This window comes from Notothenia rossii (assembly GCF_949606895.1).
Source record: "Notothenia rossii genome assembly, chromosome: 2".
Lineage (NCBI taxonomy): Eukaryota > Metazoa > Chordata > Actinopteri > Perciformes > Nototheniidae > Notothenia > Notothenia rossii.
The window spans coordinates 8,224,003-8,245,932 of NC_136904.1; the positions used below are offsets into that span (position 1 = coordinate 8,224,003).

At 40.8% G+C, this 21,930-nt stretch overlaps 1 protein-coding gene across 1 annotated transcript in view; it reads right to left on the minus strand.

The window, feature by feature from the left end:
- Window positions 1-21,930, minus strand: part of tox3 (TOX high mobility group box family member 3) — a 43,108-nt gene that overhangs the window by 11,760 nt on the left and 9,418 nt on the right. The window contains exon 2 of the mRNA XM_079664892.1: window positions 8,004-8,066. Coding sequence (XP_079521018.1) covers window positions 8,004-8,066 — 63 coding nt within the window. The remainder of the gene's footprint in view (window positions 1-8,003; window positions 8,067-21,930) is intronic.

A 21,930-nucleotide genomic window follows, 5' to 3' on the forward strand; every position in this document is an offset into this window, starting at 1 on the left:
AAGTGCTACCGAGGTGTCCCTGAGCAAGGCACCGTTCCCTACACTGCTCCCCGGGCGCCGTTCAAAATGGCAGCCCACTACTCCTAACACTAGGATGGATCAAATGCAGAGAAAGAATTTCACCACGGGGATTAATAAAGTATATCAAACAAAAAAATCAAACCTATAAAGCTCATATTAAGAGTTGCATGGCCTGCCAGCAGAGCTCAACCAGACATGTCTTACCCGTCTTCCTTGGCTTTGTCTCTCTGTCTCCGGTGGAGGGTAGAATATCAAGAAAGGAGACAACGGAGAGAATGTGCCAACACAGGCCTTGATTAGGGAGTATTAATGTTCCCCTTGCTTGCTTTAGCACACAGACACTTGAAAGTAATTCATTGCCTACTCAGGGCAGCTGTCTTGACAAGCACTGATGAATTCCAGTGGCGGAGGAAGCACATCGAGTTTTCATTCCTTCCCTTTCTTTCCCTCTTCCTGCTTCCTACCAATGTTTCACTTTTCAGTGCTTGTCTCACGGCTAGAGAATCAGTTCTCCTTTCAAAAGGAGCTAAGGTCATATTCATCACAGTCCTAGCCTCTGGCTTGCAGAGTGCATTATAAATCACAAGCACCTTCAGTAGCAACCATTTACTCTGAGTCCTCTGCTGTCATATTATGCTTCAGTCCACTCACAAACCTCCAGAACTTAGTTCCCAATAATGTCTGTTCAGCAAGGCGTGAATCATACAGCAGAGTGTTTATGAAAATAAACAAAAACTGTCATAAGTCATGGGCAAAAAGTTCCAGTAGCACATGGGAAGGATCATAGATCATCCATCATCACTGTCTTCATTCATCATGTTCAACATCCCCTGTGGAGGAGGGTCAACCTCAGAGCCCACAGATCTACAGCCCAAGTAGGGCTGGGCGATTTTTTCGGTTTTAACGATTAATTTGCATTTTTACTTTCCTAGGGTTTGTGAAATGGCTGAACCGAAAAATCGCGATTTAAAAACATTTCTAGACTCCGCAGATTTGTTTTGCTTTAAGGGACTCCGTAGTAGCTTACTCTCTCACTTTCCAGAACGCGCCATATGGTCTAGCTGCGGCCGCGGACAGTACACAACACTACACGACACTACACGACACGACACGCCCACCTGACACGACTCAAAACTCAGCCACATTGCCTGTGACTACCCGATCTGCAGCTCTGCCCGATATTATTCGTTGTATTTCATTCTACAAGTTTTTTCAGGGATGGCCTATATGTATTTACATTTTGCCTTGGTCTGGTTTGTTTAGAAAAAAACAGAAAAAAAATCAAGGTTTAAATCGAAAATTTTCCATTAGTTTGAAAGAAATCGAGATTTTATTTGTAGACCAAATCGCCCAGCCCTAAGCCCAAGTCTCATCTGTATCATATCATGCACCTATCCCAAAACACTGGCACACTATTAAGCAGTAGTGCTGCCCGGTCCAGAGCAGTCAGACACACTGCACAGGCTGTGTATCCCCATAAGCCCTCGCAGGAATGCTTTTGAGAAAAGAAACATATCAATTACATTGTTTGTCTCTTGCTCTAATATGGACACTGTTTGCTGATGTGAGTAGGTGTATTGTGGTGTTGCACATTTGAAAGTAAAACAGGGCAGAACTATTTGCGTCCCTGGCTCCTCGGCTGCTGCTGTAGTGTGGCCTGATTTACAGAGCCAACCTAGAGATTTGAGATGTCAAAGGAGAAGGTTGGCTTAGGTGAGCTCCGCTTTTGTAGGAGCGCTGCAAAGCATGACTGTGACCTTTAAGGAAAACACAGACATGCACTTGAAGGAGAGGAATGCTGGTGTTTAATGTCTGCTAAACAGAATGAGAGCAGAGGATAGAACAAGAGAATACTGTGGGAGGGGGGAATCAGCAGATCAGTATCAAAGACTTTGCTTGTGTGCATCGCCTGGCTTTGTTAATGATGATACAAATTAACATCTGCACCAGGGGCACTGGTAATGGAGACATGGCGTTTGTGTCTCATTCGGGGGAGCATGGAAGATGTCAGCTGTCTGCGGAGAGAAGCGCCTCTCCCCGGGGAACAGGAGCCAGATTTGACTTGAACCCAAAGAGTGTTACAGTGTTGCACAGTGTCTTGTGTCATTTCACATAAAGCCAGTCTAATTCTGCACCAGGAGCAGCTTAGGGGGCTCTGATCGGAGATTAAGAGATGCACGATCCACTTTCTGCACATCGCCAGCCTGATCATCCATTTAAATTGTTCTGAAAGGCTCAGAAGAGCAAAGTGCCAAGGCAGATGCTGGCTTGGGATGTGCAGGCATGTACATGTTAAAGAGCGGGCAAGGGACAGCAGCACAGCACAGCCCAGTGTGTGTGTGTGTGTGTGTGTGTGTGTGTGTGTGTGTGTGTGTGTGTGTGTGTGTGTGTGTGTGTGTGTGTGTGTGTGTGTGTGTGTGTGTGTGTGTGTGTGTGTGTGTGTGTGTGTGTGTCCATTGGCAGCCACAGGGTCCAGTAATGTGAGGGCAGAGCAGGGCTTGTAACAGAGAGGCCTGATGTTCCCAGAATGGGCATCCTGAGCAGGTGTGTGGGAAATCTCCTGTCCTCAGTGGGAAACATGGGCCAAACTACACTGTACTGCAAACCATGTTCAGCAGTCCAAATATTCAGCATTAAAAAAAAAAGAGTTGGTTTGTGGAGTGTGACGAGATAAACCTTTTAAACTTGATTATTTATGATTATCACGATTGCTTGATCAACAAAAGAGAATGAAAGTACAGTAAACGTTACCAGATATTGGACTTAATCCAAATGTAATAGTCTGATGCCACACTAACTTGCTCACACTGACAATGACAATAACATGCTGATGTTTAGCCGGTATCATTTCTACATTTGCACTCAGCACAAAGTACAGCTTAGTCTGATGGGAATGTCATTAGTTGCTGAAGTATTTCGTTATGAACCAAAGTGTTGGACATCCACAATGTGAACTTAATGTTGGATGAAGAGTCAGGGAATCGTCAAAGTTATTACAAATCATCCTGAGCTGGGTATATGTAACCGGTGTCGTTAAGCGGTCTCTGCCTTGTGTTTTCATTGATCAGACCCGAGCCAGCATACAGTTTGGACGATATCCGTTTAATCACTGACAACAGATATAACAAATCACTCTTAAATTCAGTTTCCCTCTCAAGGACTCCTCTCACGTGGAACATTTACAGAAAGGGGCGATGAAACGTGAGGGACACAATATGAAGGGGGAAGTCACCATAACAATAGTCCTCTGAGCGCAGCGAGCACACTTCAGAGCTTCCGCCCACTGATCTCCGACCTTGTCAGGTATTGAACATTCAATAAATGAAGAACACAGAACTTGTGTGATTATACTAAATGATACCAAAATACAAATAAACACCACTGCATATTTACAACCGTTACATATACATGTCTGTAGATTCCATTCAATAATTGAAAGGACATTTCACTTAAAATAAACAAATGTGAAACTCATGCTAACAATATGTGTCAGGAGATTAAAATGTATTATACACCGTCTGGGAACCATGAAGTCAGTCCAAACATTTATTTTTAAGAGATGGATGAAAACATGTGTGATATATATATCATTGGTGAAATATCCTAGAGGCACTGAATGAAAAGTTCACTATTCATTCTCTAGTCTAGGAAAACCATCCCTGTCACCAATAACCAAGCAGGTAAACCTTATTAGGGCGTTACATGAACTGTCAGGTGATCAGCCATGTAGGTAGACTTCATTCTCTTAGGAACAATAATGTTTATGCAAAATGTCCATCAAAGGTTTAGATTATTCTGCAGACCTACAGTAACATTGCCATCCCTTGAGCCATCCCACTAGCAAGGTATCTTAAGTGCAAAGTGTCAACAAGCCAGAATACTGTATGCTTCTTTATGTAAAGTATATGCAGCTTGATCAATGGTAACTCCATTTAACAAATGGATCACTGACACAATGTTTACAGCAGTAGAAACAGGGAGGTAAAGATGTGTATCAGTGCATTTCCCTCTCCGATATGCAACCCTTATGCTGCCATGGTGCTCTTAGAATATCAGGACAAAGAGCAAGAGAAAGCTTTTCAGGCAATATTCCCAGCCCTTCAATAAACGTAGTAATGCAATTCACAGATGCAATAACCAAGACTTGTTAAAGGCAGCAGCATGCAATTACCGCATATAATAGGCCTCAGAATCAATAGAGGCAGGAGTGAGGATCCAGTTTCAAATATCTAGACAGGCAAAGTGCAGCTACTCAAATGACAACATCAACCATGGCACCCCTAATCAACATTATTTCAAATTTGGATCATTTGTAGTCCATTTCTACATATTTATAGTTCATTACACAGATCTAATTTGATTGGGAGAGTAAAGTGATACATATGAGTGCAACACAATCTCAGTGTACAGTATCTTTTTCCCTGAGGAAAGCAGTCAAGCTTTCCCTGCTAGGATGTGTGCTTTACCAGGCAAGGTCATCTTATCTCATCCTCTAAGTGCATGAGGTAAATGATACACCAGCCATCTAAACAGCAAATACTGGGCTGTTGTTCGGCTGTAGAAGCATTCTGCCGCGAGCTCAAAACATATTGTATATTAAAAGATACAGTGTGTATTGTGTCGACAAACAGTGACTTGAGCTTTTAGCTTTTACGATATTGCTTAAAGCACAACAATTAGGGATGTCCCGATCACCTTTTTTTGCTCCCGATCCGATTCCGATCATTTGATTTTCACAATTTGCCGATACCGATTTTTCCCGATCTGATCTTTATGCAATGCATTAAGAGAAAAAAAAGAAAAAAAGCATTCAAGTTGTCCCTTAAGGTTATTTTTTTATTTAAATTGGATATTCTATCCAACATGGATATAGCTTCTTTCTTTCACAGCAGCATTGGATCAGTTCAGTTGTGCAGAATTGGATCAAAACAAAATAAAGCTTATCAGTACTCGTTAGCTTACTGCTACAATTAGACACTGCGCCCACTCTGTTGCCAGATTTGAGAGAAATAAGCAACCAGGTCTATGAAGACAAGCCCCAAAGAAGCAACACATACATGATGTTGTGTCATTTGAAACTAAAACTAAGGCCTCAGGATGACTTTAAGACTTGAACATAGTCATTTTTGTTTTGTAACATTGAATAAAAAAATTAATAAAAGAAAAGTATTTAAAAAGAAAAAAAATCCCGATCCCCGATTTTTTTCTCCCGATTCCGATCTTTTGAAAATCACGTGATCGGCTCCGATCCCCGATCACGTGATCGGATCGGGACATCTCTAACAACAATAACATTGTGTCCAACCGTCTACTTTAAGCTATGAGTCAACAGCAACAATAGTATCACCAAAGACAAACTGCTTTATAGAGTAAGTATAACGGACATATGTGGAATTATCCATCTTGTAAATAAAAAGTTTAGTGCCTAAACTATTTAACGCTTCCTTACTCGGCCAAATATGACAAGCTAGGCTAGCTCATGGTGGCTTTTTCTGCTAAAGTTGGCAAACTATAGATACTAGGTATTGTTTATATTTCTTTTAGGGTTAGTTCGCCAACTTTATATCTCAAATTGTGTCACTTTTTCTTTTTACCATGAACCATTATCTTAGAATTGTCATGCGTGGCGGAGACAGCTGTTAGATGAAGTTGCATGTTCTCAGTTAATGGGTTAAACAACTAGAGCCTCACATTGCAAATGTTCATGTTAAACAACAGGTGGCCTGAAACGCTGTCAATTGATGTTGTTCAAGCTTCAGTTAAGTTTCATCAGATTGAAGCTGAGCACAAATGCTCACTTACAAACTTCTTAGGAACAGAATTGAAGTTACAAAGCTGCTACATGAAAATCGGAAGCCTTTTTACAGTCGGCTAAGTAATGGGTTTCTAAGGGACATCGTGCAGTTTGAAAAAGAAAAACATATTGCGATGTAGGTATATGTGTGATTATTATATACGAATGCTAGCTAGCACCATCGCCTTGGTAACAGTTACAACTAAAAGATATGCATGAGTGCCAATCATTAGATGAAAGCTAATTGTACCAGATCTAATTTGAGAATGAGGTGTAGCTATATGCACAAAGTAGAAGGGAGTCCTCCATAAATACAAAGAGGGTGCATCTTTTTCTTTTTATCTGGTTTGATTTAAAACAATGGTGACATAAATCTAGACTGCTGTCAAAGTTAGCTATTCATCATGGAGCCCTCAAAATGGACTCTAAGCCAAAGGCAGACACATGAAGAAGATTGATATAGCATTACAGTGGAGATATTGTAAAACCTCAAAGTGGAAGTCACATTAATCTTACTTTAGCTCAGGTTGCAACACACAATACTTAGGGTACTCCAAGAGAAGACAAACCTATGCTCTCTCTCTCTCTTAAGCACAATACCATCTGTGCCCTAACACTGGAAACAGTTGTTCCTTTTGATGAAATGCAAATGAGCTAGGCTGTTTTTATCAAGGAGCACCCCCCCCCCCCCACCCACCCTGCCCCATCCACAGCCCATCCCCCCCCGCTCCCCGACTGCCACAGCTAGGGGCTGAACGCTCTCCAAGCAGCTTGTGTCGGCGTGGTCTCGGCAGCCAGTGGATACAGAGGATGCGCCCACTCAGCGTAAGTCTGGGGAGGGGAAATTAAACTTCTTCCATAACACTGTGTGGCTTTGTGAAGCGGCCACTTCATGGTCAATCACTAAACACACCACGAGGCCACAGTTACAACCAAACTTTGCAAATAACGTGAATGAATACAATGGTGACATCCATCTCATTGTTTTAGAGTTGTTGCAGGGATGCTTTGCTGTGGGTTTCGAAAGCCAGATCAATCTCGCCTGCAAAACTGAATGAAATTGGCCCGTTTGAACCACAGAGGATGATGGGTATTTTTGGTGCACTTGTCTCTAATGATAGGGCAGCAGAGTGGGTGGAAGGGGAATAGAGCGGGGTAAATTTAGCACACTGTTAGGACTACTTTGGCTCAGAGAGGCGGTTATATACCTCCAGAGAAACAACTATTCCCTTTCGTTCAGAACAACAGTACAGTACACAGAGTTGTTCCAGCTGATTGTTGGAGACATGTCACTTTATGTAAGTGCCGGCAGATAGAGAGTGAGGGAACTATACAATCTCTTTGGGCTTCTTTATTACGTCTTTGAAAAGAGGATAAACACAGGTGTTTATAACCTCAGCTTTCAGGGATATGACTTCATCTTGCATTCGAGACAGTCGGATCACATCAGCGTCGGTGTTCAGAAGTTAAAATGAGACGATATAGGGTGATTCAAGCACCTCTTTCTGCAAGGGTATTGTCTCTCTCGGCTCTCCTACAGCTGGTACTTGAGCAGGTAGAATTTCAAGCAATAAAATGTTGTTTTGCGAATGACAAACATGTCAAAAATTCAAATTGGAATTTCTCATTAAGGATGATTTAGGGGGGATTTACAGTATGAAATATAAGGCTTGTGCTTTAGATATTACTTTTACTGTTGCCAACTTTTCCCATCTGCATCTCCTTAGAAAACCACAGAGAAATATACACAAGTGGAAGTTTAATTTGAATAAATAAAGAGCTTTTTTTTCTTCCGCTGCCTCTTATTAAATCAAATAACTATTCATAGCTTTTACTGCACTGTAACTTTTATTCTAGTATTTTATACCTGCCTATTTTGTCTGATTCTCTTGACTTTTAATGACTGTTTTTAAATGTATTTAAATTACATTTTATAATGTGTTTTCGTTTGCAATATGACTGATTGCTTTTCAGTTTCTTTCTAAAGCACATTGAAAACTGCCTTGTTGAAATGTGCTATATTACTACACTTGCCTTATCTTTCCTTACATGACACCCATATATTCAGATATAAGCAAGTCAAATAACATTTACTCCACTGTACTTGTATTGATAAGTATTGGAGTTAAGTTTGTCAGTTGAACTTCAAATGATCAGTTTTAATGTGTAAAAATGAAAGTATACTCACATCACCAGCGAGCAGGGCGCCGTTGGCCTCGGCCATGTTCATGTAGTTGTTATTATTCTGGAACTGCAAATTAAAACAAAAAAAACAATCAGCTTACTAGTGTCTAGATACATTTCAGTGCAACACGAGCTCTCCTCTTTCATAATGGACACCTGTCACTCAAACAGATTGCCACACTTGGCTGTGAATGTTTACACACTGGGTTAACCCCTTTCTCTACGTGCACGGGCGCATTTCGCCACTCTGCCATTATTGCAACATGGCGAGAGGCTTGTGAGAGGCCCAGGCCAATTCAACCAGGGTAATGAGAATCTGGTCTGGCTATTCAGCTCATATGGGATGGCAATTAAGGATATGTTTGCATCACAAAGCCCAGTATCAAGATGCTGTGGCAGGTTATTAACTTCAAATAAACTATGGGAGTGGAGAGATACTGAGGGGAAATAAGGAGGTGGGGAGTGGACTTGGTTTTCCAATTTATCTTACCCATGTTAATTTGACATTAACTCATGAATAATCTGATCTCAACATAAATTAAGTTTGTCTTTCTTATCCTTATCTATCCATGCAATGCAACACATACACATGTATTCTAGTCAAGCATCTATGTGGTAATATCTGAGTTTATATCAGGGTAATAATAACACAGTATTCAGTGGTGATAGTGTCACACCTTCAAAGACATATTAGTAAGTGAGTCAGTTGATAAGCTATTAAACCCTGCACTTTGGTAAGAAATAACATGTTTTCACAATACACCCCGCCCTCTCAACCCACACATAGCCTGCTGGCAAAATGGCAGCTACTTCCTTTCTTTGGAAACACAACCATGCTGACAGGTAGGAACAATGGGACATAGAATGAAGAATTATGGGCTAGCAGCTGGGCCCGGGAGCACAATGCACCTCTCTGTGAGTGAGGAGTGCAAAAACCCAGCCTACACGGCACGGAGGAGAAAGAGTCACAGTGCGTTTGCGTCTTCGTGAGGTACCACTGAGAACACATTTTTTAACAAAGCTCGGCAGTAATCTCTTTTGTGTGTTTATTACAAAGTCACTCTCTTAAAACATTATGAGAGACCAAGAACTCCAATAGAAGGAGAGAGAAAATGGCTTCTTATCCTAGCAGAAGCCAAACAATGGTGGAAACAAATTAAGATCAGAGGGAAATGAGAAGTGCATTAATATATTATCTATCCCTTTGTGTTTTCTCCCCATTCTCCTTTTCTTCTGAGTGGTTAGTATGCGAATGTAATTACAGAAAGAACTGCTGCTAATCAACTGCGAATGGTATCCATTAATTAGTCTATGCCCTGGAGAGAGAGTGGGGAATCAGCAGCAATGTTAACAGTGTTACGCACCAATGAGAAGCGGAGCCACAAGCAGGTGGTTTGCAACTCTATAGGCTTCTGGTGCCATCTCACCTGGAGCCGCCCTAATAAACTATATCTGACTGGAGCAGCAAGGTACATGTTTGCTTAAAAAGCACACAAATGTATAAGACAAACACCCTTCTAGTGAGAAACATGTGTCAATAGCTAGCACTCCTTCACCCCCCCAGCTGTGTGTAACTTTGAGACGTGACATGGCCGGGTTACGTCACCCACTCGGCTGGTAATTAACCTTACACCGGGCTTATCTTGGAAGTGCTACTCTTCTTCTTTTAGATAACAAATTGAACTCTCAGAGATATCTTTCTCCATTCAAGCACAAGGAACATTGTTCTGATAGTGAGGGGAGATAGGGCTTCTTTGCAATGCTGTCTCCGTCTTCTTCTGCTGGATGTGAATAGGATTTTAAGAGCTTATTGTAAACAGCTCTCTGAGAAGTCCGGAAAACCCCAGAGGAATTGAAGGTAATCTTTATTCGACTTTAATATAGATGCTTGTATACTGTCCTGTCTCTTGTGTAAAAGAAAACTAGTAAACTGTAAGATTCTTGATTATACTTTTTTGCCATGTTCAACTGCAGTGTTGCACACCAATGTTTCATGTGGATGACAAATTCAAGAGCATGTAAGTGATGTTTCATTAAAACAATCACCTCTGTGGGGCATTGTTGAAAAAGATACATACTGTGAGAACAGACATTGAGTGAAACACATTAGCGCCATTAGAGAAAACACAATCAAGTTAAGTCCAAGTGCTAATTAGTGCAGTGAAACTCCCTGGGCTCTGCCTCTGTGAATCTGGTTTTACTGTGTGTCCAGGGCCCTTTAAGAGTAGCTCCATATCTCCACAGAGAACTGTGACTAACATCCCAAGAAATGTCCCTAGCTACCGGTATCAATCTTCACCATTAAAAGCTGTACCATGTACCAGAGCAGAAGCCCCGGCGGACAACCAGGGCAGGGAGTGGAGATTATTATTGTTATTCCCAATTCATTTTTTCTGGGGGGAAGGCGTTTGCCACTCGTGTTTGCAGCAGTGACGATTGAGTCAAGTGCCAGATGAAATTAAATGTGATTGGAGGGACAACGCAGCTAAAATGGGTCAGCGCAGACAATGAAGGCTCTGTAATTAAAATGATGTGACGAGCTAGACAAGAGCTGCCATGTGAGACGGAAAACAGCCGTGTGTGTGCCAAGAAAGTATATATTTTGAATCGGAGATAAAGAAAAAGAAGAATAAAAAGTGGAATTACTTGGTTTTGTGGGAAATAAATGCTCCTGAAATGCATCTGTAAATATCAGTTAAAGCTCAATAGCAATAGCCCAGGCAGCTTTCAAGAAACCAGCACTTCTTTCTTCACATTTCCAAAAAGCAGTCATGTGCTACAATAAGAGACCCAAAGGGAAGCCATAGAAATGGTGCTTTAACGTAACTACGGGGTCGAAGGCTTTTATTAACGGAGTGAATTCACAGTTAAAGGTGTAATATGAGTTTGACTAAGAGTCAGACATGGCAGAGCAAACACTGGGCAGGCAGTGTTTTTATTTCTCCTTTTGCACCACCAGCACATTTCTCCAATAACTGTTTAAAAGGAGAGAATTAAGAGCTTACATGAGCCCTGATCCTAACGTGAAAAGAATCCACTGTCTGCATGATCGCAGGCTGACAGTGGGATGCATTTTTTAAGTTTTCTGTAAAGACACACCATTGCTTTTTTATTCCACGTCAAGAACATACTTCAAGGATATGATTTGAATCCTTGAGAAAGCTTCAGATTTGTATTATTAGACAGAACTGTCCCAATCAAATTCCAAGCAACAAACATCAGCATCTATGCTGCTTGTTTTTTTATGTTTCTGACTGAAGCCAGTGTCATTTTGATTCTCGATTCCCCCCCCCCACGTTTGAAATCCCAGGGCAGGAATATTTGTACGAGAGAAAGTCCAGTGGGAAATAAGGTGTTTTACAGCTATTATAGCAAACAAAATTATTTCAACCTCAGGGTGAACACAATATTGCACCAACACGACCCCATCTAACCCCCGATATGATGGAGTAACCACACAGATCCTATCAGTAAACATGAACTGGACAACCAAGATCCACAGAACACACGCCTGAAGAGCCTCTGATAGCACAGCTGCCTGCTCTGCGTGCATACAAATGGAAAATAAACATACCTTCTTATTTGAACAGTGACTACTGCTTTGTCAATGGTGATTAAATGATAAAGAAATACTGGAAAAGACGCAAAAGCTTTTGTAAACGAACGTTATTTAAACCTGCATTTCCTCGGGTTTCGACGTGGAATCAAAAAGTCACCGTAGCCGTGCTGTCTGTCAGCAGGTAACCAAATTGGACACATTCTTCCTCAGCACCAAAAACCACTAAACTAATTCAATCAAGAGCCCGGGCTTTTCCAGAAACATACCAACTGCTGACAAGCGATTTTACAGTTCAGCTTGAGCTCAGTAATCACAGACTAGCATGTGTGTTCTCTGGAATATGACACTCGCGCTAATATGTTCTCCAGTGGTCTCCATAAAACGCAGCAAAAGCACCGCAGTTAAAACTCAACGTCCAATCCCGAGAAACACACCGTAATTTGCTGTGTATTGTTTTATGGAATTTCCTAAAAGCATAGCCTAGCACCAGGGCTCTTGTTCAGTGAAGACTCAAAAGGAGTGTAGAAATAATCTTCTTATTCTCTGAGGTCCTCTTCACCAAATACAGGCTCATTTACAACCCAATTCAGCATAAACACTGCAGCTGCCTGGTGATCACAAGACCTATTCCCACCCAGCAGGCCGTCGCACATGCAGGGGAGGGCTGACATACTATAGAGATATATATTCCTCCTATGTGAGCAGCAGTCAATTTGTAAAACGGCTACACATCGCAGCATGACCACGCAGTGGGCTCGCGACCTGTGCTCTGATCTGCATGCTGGATCGATTGGTAATTCGCTTTAAAGCTAAAATCATTACTCCCGACCAGCACGGTCTTCCTCCATCAGGATTGACAGTCCTAAATTACATGAAGAAGAATTAAGGGGGAAGTTCATTTTAAGCATCTCACTCTTCCTCTTCCTCTTCCTCTTCCTCTTGCCTCACCACAGTAGGGGCAGTGAAAAAGTCCAGGTGTTATCTTGGATCTGAATCAGGCTGATGACAGTTTTGTTCAGGCTTTTTGCTGATTATCTTCTCCACACTGATCATTGTGGCCTGAACCAGTGTCATCACATATTGCTTTGCTTTAGTAAACATAGGCCTGGGTGAAGAGTTCATATTGCAGATACATCAAGCCTGACACAAACGCTCATAGTTCTGCTGCATGTTACAAGAATGATATGGATTAGCTCCAACAGGATGCTACCTTTTGTAATGACCAGAGAGGGCATAACATCCAGGTTATAAATCTTTGGGAGATGTAATCACTAAGGCTTAAAACTATGTGAACAAGAAAGTATGGATGGCGTTTGTATCGAGTGAACCAAAAAGCAGAGCCTCTGTACTTTAAATTACTCTACATGTAGCCTACAGTCACGGGGCAATCCAACCAAAATCACAAGCTTAACTATGAAAATAAAGGAAAAACTTAAAACGATTTCACAGCTCAGCAAATATGTATTATGCTTTTTTTAAGCTACCCAGTCATTATGGCAGTGTTGAAAGACAGGGAAAGGAAAGCTATAGTTGGTGCGTTCAGCATATTGCTTTGGGCTACATTTATATTCAGCACGGACGCCGTGTACAAGAGTGATAACACGGAGAAACATACAGACCAGGGGGAACGGCATGTGTAAGATCTTTGAGAAGGAAATTGGTTGAGTTTACTTTGCCAGTACATACATAAGTTCAGGCAGAAAAGCGGTCAATCCCAGAAAAGTCAACTTCTCACACACTACATTCCCAAAATGCACTCTGATTTTATAACAAGTTAGAACATGCTGGAATTGCTTAAATACTCTTTCACCACAGCAGTGCTATACCATTTCGGCTATCGCATCGAATGAATGACAATAATACCATAGTAATTTTAGGATCTTCTGCTGTATGTTGTACTTTAATTATGGGTTTCCAAATTTAGAAGCACAATTACAGCCATGCTAGCGGCTCTGTGAGGCTGTACTGGGACACATTGGTGATTTAGCTAAATGCTAATCGCCATGCTAACAGGCTTATGATAGAAACACAAGCTGACGTTTAGCAGCTAATCTTTGATCATGAATGTCTGATGTTCTTGGAAATAGAGCTAATTCCTTTTGGACGGAAAATAGTTGATTGACACATAGTGTGGCTATGAATAAGAAAAGTCTTATTATGAATTGTATACGCTTATTTTCTATCATTGACATTAATTGAATAATGCTAACATTCTAGGCTTTTCCATCATCAATTCTTTGTGTGACTTAACAGTAACACTTTTGTAGCCTGGCCACATCCAACCCCACACCATACAATGGAACTCAAATACACTGAGGTTCACCATAGCTATGTTTTCTCTGAAGCCAAGACTCAAAAAATGCTGCCAAAACAAAGATGGTCTTAGTATTTGTCATAATGGATCCATAGTCTGAGCCCAGAAGTCTCAATTCTATGCAGGTCAACATCCAACATCCCAGGTTTTCTTTCTAGCCGTTGAGTCTCTGCTCTGTACTTTCAAGAGCAAATCCTAAAAGAAAGCGCAAGCTAAATGGGGTTCCATCTTTGATCTGGCGGGGTGCAAAGCCATTGGCCAACAGCCACAAAGGGGCTTAGGCAATGGAGAGGGCCTCAGAAACATGGTGTAGCTTTCTCACAATGGCCGCTGTTGCATGGACACACAGCTCTTGAGGAAGCAACATGAGAAAGACTTGGCTTGGCGGTGTTGTCTTGCTTTTACTGCTAAGCCATGTCTCAAGGCTTGTTTACTCTCAGCAGCTTTGAAGACACTCCAACTCACGATGTTATCAGAGGTGTGGATTTTAACCAAGCTTACTCTCTTGACATTCTTCAGTAAAGTACAAGAGGCTGCTGCGGGGTTAAAAAAGCTAATAACCCTCAGAAAAATATTTGATTATAAAAGAGAAAAATCGGTCTGCCACTGCTAATGTCTGTGTTCCTGGTTGAGTTAATGGCGATGGTTGTGTTACTTCTTGTGGTTTTTCAGACGGCTATGAGCTCTGGTGCCTGGATTCACATAAAGCTTTATTGAAAGCTGCTGGGAGTTGAGACCTCTCTTATTGCTCTAGCAGCAGATACATTTTTATATTCCCTGTACTGACGTTACTGGCTAATACACTCATTATAACAGGCTTTGGGAATGTGCAAAGTCAAGCGCTTTTGGAGACGGACTCAACACAATCCTTTATTTTTAAGCTGGTAATGGCGGAAAACGTTGAGCGACAATATGCAAGATAATAATATTTTTGATTCAAAGTATTAAAGGCAACAACAAGACAAGATGTCGGTAAATGCGTGGCATATTATAATTTAGGACAACTTGTCTAGATGTTATTGGTTAGGTTGGTGTTGTTCTTTCTTGACATTTAAATCAGAAATCCTTTCAAAAGTAAATTAAAGTTTTAATGAATTCTCATTTGTAGCAACGTGTGTAGGGTGTTTAATCTGAAGTTTATTTCTCTCGCTGATAATAGTTATTGAGTAGCGCCGTAGCTTTTAAAACTACACTGTATATAAAGTCACAATACCTTCCAAGGTGTTGTGCGACCTGTGTCTTTTCTGTTATTCTTATCATAAGCCCACAGTAAGCACAAACCGAACAGTTGTTCAATCTCTATAAATCTGAAAAACCCAAACTGCTGAACGGTGACTCGTATATCAGTCTATTATATACTACAGGGCTGACTGTATTAAACAAATGGCTGGGCCTGCAGCTGGAAAAGAGAGGCAATATAGAGAGAGCAGAGGTTATTGTCTAATTTAAATCTTGGCTGTGTTCCCAGAGCTGTACCACATTCCAATTTGTGGCTGTGTTGCTTGGCGCTACTGACAGAGGTCCGGCTGCAAATACTCTCGGGCTCCTCTCCAGAAATGTGTCTCAAAACCTGACAATCAACAAGTTGGTAAAGATCAACGATTAATGAAAGGGGCATATTAGGTGGAGTAATACAAATGCACACATCGATTCCGCACGTGCCTTTTCCCTCCGCCCCCTGTGGTTGCAATAATGCATATATAATCATTATGACTTGATGTGCTACAACAAAGGCTCGTAAAGAAAAGTGAGTGCATTGCACCTGTAATGTGTTTGAGTTCCGTAATGAAATAGCAGCTGGATGAGACATCTGTGAAACACATAGTAGTTACAGAACGGTTGAGCGGGCTCTTAGAAGCAATTAGCTTATTTCAGGCATTTTCTTCTTGGCATACTATTGTCCGTTCATCTGGGAGATTGACAGCACACCGGGACATCATTAGCGAACCTGACGGCTGTTGAGTCGGAGACATTGTTTTTCTTGTGACAGCTACCATCAGGCTAAGTGCTTCGCTAATGTTTTTAACAGTATTTAAACTCAAAATGTCACTTGAACATTTCCCTACTTCAAAAGCAGTGTGAGATTAAGATAGCAGCTTTGAATAATTACAAACACTAAGCCTCAACTTTGATTCCATATCATATCAGCGCTGACATTTAAAGGGATTCAGAACAAAAGACACACTACACGTCTTTTAGTCTCAACGCAATGACAGGTTTGGAGATCAAAGGCATGCGGGAACCTGGAGGTCTGCGGTGTATCGAAGCAGAGCTGTCTTAGTGAGCAAAGTGTTCACACAAATAACTACAAGCTTTATGTAAAAGCATTTGTTGTTGATGACACTTCTCAGTGTGATGCCAATCAAATGCAGCCGTTTTTATCCAGACCTAATTTGCCAACTGTTACTATCAGGCAAATTAGTGAAAATCCATTTGGCACGTTTGCATGCTCATTATAGTACACACACCGCAGGTAAAGAATGGGTGGCTGTCAATCAATATAATGCACATAGAAGGGAGCTCATCTTGTCGAATCTGTCTCCTTTTACAATTTGAAAATAAAAAAAGACATATTCGTACATCCTTTACAGCCGTATTGATTTCCTATCTGGACAACAGATCCCTCTGAGCACTCCAATTCTTTAATCTAAGCAGCATAAAAAAAAGGGGGGGTCACTGCCAAGGTCTGCATTTGAGTCTTGACCTCTATTTTAGGTGAGTTTCTCCAGTCAAATGCACTCACACCTTGCTGTTCTCCAATCACTCTCCGTTTGTCTCTATAGAGTGCCACAGTGACGCGTGGAAAATAGCTGGAAATAGCTGGAAATAAGGTCTGTGGTTGAAACACATTTAAGAGACGGATCACGTTTTGTTCAGCCGGATAATCTCCACATGTCTACCCTACTTCTATAATTTTCGAAATCATAAATGTAATCGCCAGAAGCAAAATGCTAACGTTATGCTATAAAGGAACTACAGCAGGGTCGCTGCTTCAACTTAAGATCCATATTCAAAACTCAGATTCAAAAGTGTAAAAGTTGAAGTGTTTGTTTGAACAGTTTGAAGGAGGCAGGGACTTGCTTTCAAGCAGAACAGGGCAAACTAACTTAGCGGCAGTGTTTACGTGTTCGGTGTAATGACGTACAACGGCCTCGACAACTTCTGTAGTCCTATTCAGCCACTTGGTAACAACCATCGTTTTTCAGACACGTCAACTCTTCAAAACTCAACACTGCTGATGTATTTAATGTTGTAGAACAAAACGTGATCCGTCTCTTAAATGTGTCTCAACCACAGACCTTATTTCCAGCTATTTTCCAAAATCCTATGAAGAAATAGCTTTTTGTCGAAAGAACCGGAAGTGGTAAGATGCTAACTTACTTCCGGGTTTTAGGACGTGTCACTGTGGCACTCTATTAGGCCCATGCTTGACCTGCTTTTCCAACTCTGCCAGTATATATTCTGCAGAGCATCAGAACGTGTGACATTGTAGCCAAAATGTCAAGGTATCCTGGTGTTATTTTGAACGCAGGAATGAGGAACAACTTTGTAAATAACCGGAAACTAACAAACCCAAAGCTTTTATTGTTTAAAATACATGTTAAAAATGCATTGGTCCAATTGATCTATATACAAAGAAAGCTTGTAATGACACAATTAGAGATTTAGCACCATGCTGGAAATACTGGCTGTGGCTTTAAATCAGAGTGAGAATTCCCACCGTCAACTTGTCATCAGCTAATTCACCTGGAGCCAGAGGGGGAGATTCACTGGACACAAAGGGAGAGTTAATCTCTTCATTCATCTTTGCTAAAGAGATCGACCCAATTAGTTTGCCACATTGACTGACAGCCCTTGTGTTTGCTTTTCTCCCCCTTCTTAAATCAAGAGTTTATGCTGGCTCCAGCTATAAAAGCCTTGAAAACTGATTCGAAGAAACCGTACAACATTGAAATAATCATGATGTCTTTATTCAAATCTGTCGAGTCTGAAATATTCACCACTGCAATTTGCTGTGACTGATTGGCCAATGGAAGGGCTGCTTGGGGATAGCTCTCCAGAGTTCTGTAATTGAGAGGATTTGACTTGGGAGAGCTTTTTTCGGCTGATAACTACACACATTCCCCCTTTTAAATGTACTTTTCTATTTTTTAGCCTCTCCTAAGAGCCAGTGCACATCAGAATTACGACGCTTCCAGGAACAGCAGTATGTAGGACAGTTCATTTTTTCGATTTGCCGTCCCTGGAAAATGTGATTCCACGTCGTGTTGCGTCTGATGATTTACCAGAAGTGTCTCTTGTAGCCCAGAGAGCAGTCAGAGAGTTGGCCTGGTCACTGCTCAACTGTCCGATGGAGAAACTCAAACATCAGGGACAACAGCCATCAGACAATACTCACAATAAAGAGAATGTTGATGAAATTACTGGAAATGTCATTCATTTAGCAATACGTGAAATAAAGGCTTTACAACACTAAACAGTCATTGTATTTTGATAACCATAGCAACCTATTGTTGGAAATTCTAAATGTATTTTCTATTAGCTATATGCAGTTTTATTTAAAGGGAATTTCCCTCTCATAATTGAAAAGTTAGACGATAAGCAATCACTGGTAAATGCTTGGCTGCACAATTTAATACACTTCTATATGATTACGTTAAAACAGCACGGTGTGAGATGACAAGTATCTTGGTTAATGTTAGAAAGACTTAGAAATACATTGTTATTTAATTGATATTCGTAAGCTAATTTGCTAAATGTAGTTTACATTTCAATAAAAATTTCTTTTGAATAATAATTACTGCCTCCCTTTCAATTCACACACAATATATAGTGATAACTGATGAACTGTGACACTTTGGTATGGTTATGTTCTGTAGCTGGCACATGTATGCGAGGGATTGAAAGGCTTAAAAAGGAATGATAAACAGTGCAGTGAAAGGGTAAGCCATCAAATGTCTAATAATGAGCTGTTTCATTATAATCCGGTATGGGTAATTATGAGATGAATATGTCAATGCTGGTGTTGGCATGTTCCGCAGCCAGGAAAGGCTGAATTTACCACATCCTTTTTCTCACAATGCTTCAAAAATGGCTTTCTTTCACATTAAATCTTGTTAATATTGTACAGAAAATAAGAGAGATGCTGCTATTATTTTCCAAAACACACCCGTAATGCTCCGGGGCATGATTTGCCATTGTTATTCAGTGTTCGCTCACCTACACTTAAAACATGATCCTTCTGGATTTTAATTAAGCACCAAGGTACCTCCCAAGGGCTTCTGGCTTGGCAAAGGAAACGTCTTTGATTTATGTTCTACTTTGTTGTTTCTGCTTGAAGCTTGCCTGTTATGAGAGTGTGTGGTGATAAATGCATGAACTGGGAAATTACACTTATTTGTTTATTAGTTCCTTTTAGGAATGTTTTTCTACTGACAATATCAAATCCCAATAGTGACGCTAAACACGTGATATTTTGTCACCCGACAACTGATGATGCTAGGCCTGGGTAAACTGGGAATTGTACTGTAAGCGCAGTACATGCTATATTTGGTATCAACACAAGCTGATAGAAATGTGCCTCAGTGTGTTCAGCATACCAACAGGATAAGACTTTGTATTTATCCATTTACATGCATCCCCCATATTCACCCCCTTCACACAGCAGAAAATAGCACAAATCAGCAAATTACTCAATACTAAATTTGCACAACCCTATGGGATGCCATATCAATAATGGTTATAATGAAACACAATTTACTGGCTGTTAGAAAAGTAATCAACAGCCAAGATTGTGGCATTTTAACAATATATAGCTGTAGGCCTACCTGCCTGTCAGCCTTCCATCTGTGCACAAACTTATCTCGTGCCCTCATTGGTCATGTGCTCGTCCGTGTGTGTTGGAGGAGGGGCTCTGTAAGGAAGTCTGAAGGAAGGGGCAGATATTTCCCGGTTGTGTATTTTCAAATTCTAGCGCACTCGAGCTATAAGTGTATATATTTGTCAACATGCCTGTCTGTCATCATATGGTATTTAAAAAAAAACTCTAAGTATTATATTGATGGGTAAAAGTGATTTTGTGTTTAAAACTATCAATGCAGGCAAAAACAGACTTCAAAAACTACAGGTTGAACAAAATAAATAATTTCAGATAGATGAACGAACAACATATTCTTAGCAGTATTCATTCACATGTATTATAAATACATATGAACACTTCCTGGAATTCAAAAGTATTACACTTGTTGGCCAAAGCTAATATTGCTGTTTCAATTTCTAGGTAGGCATTACTTATTCAGTTTGCGTAAAGCCTGGACAGCAGCCAGTTTTCAATGTGAAACTTTAAGTATTGGCAGGAGTGTAATCCAGACTACCCAGGTGTACACTGTGCAGCTGTTGTCAATAAAAGTCCACATGCCCCGCAATAACACATGACAAATACTCATAAGTAATGTAATATTGTTAAGACGATTTTTTTTTTATGCAATCTGGATGGAAATACATCATAGCTGGTGATTGAGTAATGGTGTCTAAGTTTCTCTGGGTGGATTCAGTTGAATGTTGGATGTGATGCCTGACAAATCAAAACCCTTTCTGAAGATGTGAGTGGATATGGTCAGCCACGTCAGTGCAATGGTTACGGAGACACTGCACTGCTCTCCTCGATGTGTATCAGATGGTAATGGAGTCTCCAAACTACAGGGGAGCTGCAGGATCGCCACGATTAGCTGGTGGAACTGCTGAAGGTCACCACTGCTGAGCTGAGCAGCCACAAGCCCTCATAAAACCATGCAGCGTATCATTATTTTCAAAGTGTTTCATTATGGACGGTTAACCTTGGCTAACTCCGACCTCACACTTTAATCAGCTGCCTGTAATGCCTCTGAAAGAGTGTAATCAGTCAGCTTCTCTCTTCTTGTTTATCAGCGGGAGAGAAACAAATACAGTGAAGTCTTTTTAAAAGAAATAGAGAAATAAATCCCTTTCCCAAGGCCGCGCAGGTATCTGAAAAGTCACACAGTGAGTCAGAAGCTGCAAAAGACGTGGAACTAGATCAGTTTCCTCGGAAGGAATGTCTTTTGAAAGAATCGTCAGATGAAGTCCAGGGAGGGAACGTTGCCAAGGCTGAGGCCTCACTGAGCTGAATCTTGTTTCTACTTCTGCCATACCGCACTATGACCACATGTGAGAGTCCACGAGCCAGCAGAAACACACACATCACAATAAACAAGGACACGCTGTGAACGAGCCTCGACTTCAACTCCTGAAAATATCTGAAGTCGGCTCAAGATTTTCATGGACCCCATTCATGATCCCAGTCGAGGTCGAAGGGACTGAACCTTTATTATAAGGCTTGAGCTTTTACTGGGGCCACGTCCATTGTTCCTTTTGATCGTGTTACTGAATACAAAAACCAGGCAGACTCATGAATACTGCATGATTTCCATCTTACTGACATGAAGAACCATCAAAGCAGTGATTCTTCAGTAACATGTTGAGAGCTTTGCTCATTCAAATGAAGATAATTGTTGAGCAATTACAGCCAAAAGAGTGATGTAAGAGTGATGTCATGAGTCAACAGTGTTTTCTAGAAACTGTGATGTCTGCTGATAATCTTCAATTTGTCTTCCTGACAGTACATGTCCTGGCGATTTAAGGACTATTAACATGTTATTGTTATGTTTACGCAACTCAAATATCTTGTTTGAGGCTTAGGAAAATATAATAATCTTAAAGCAATGTTGGATAAGGTCAGTGTGTCATACTTTAAGTCAGGTTTCCAGTCTGCACAGAGAAATATATTTGTTTTTAAGCTAAGAAAGCGTATTAAAAAAGTTATACATAAGTGATTTGGAAAGGGCAAGATAACAGAGAACAATAGATTAGAGGGCAGGAATACAAAAGAAAAACATTAGCCAAGAGTAGTTGACGTTTAATTGCTTGCAGACGTTCCTTTTAACTTGAGCTTGTTCTCTAAGATGGATACAAAGAAATGTCTTACTAAGTATAGGGAAGGCATAAAGGGCATACATATTCTTCTAAGAACAGATGTTTTAT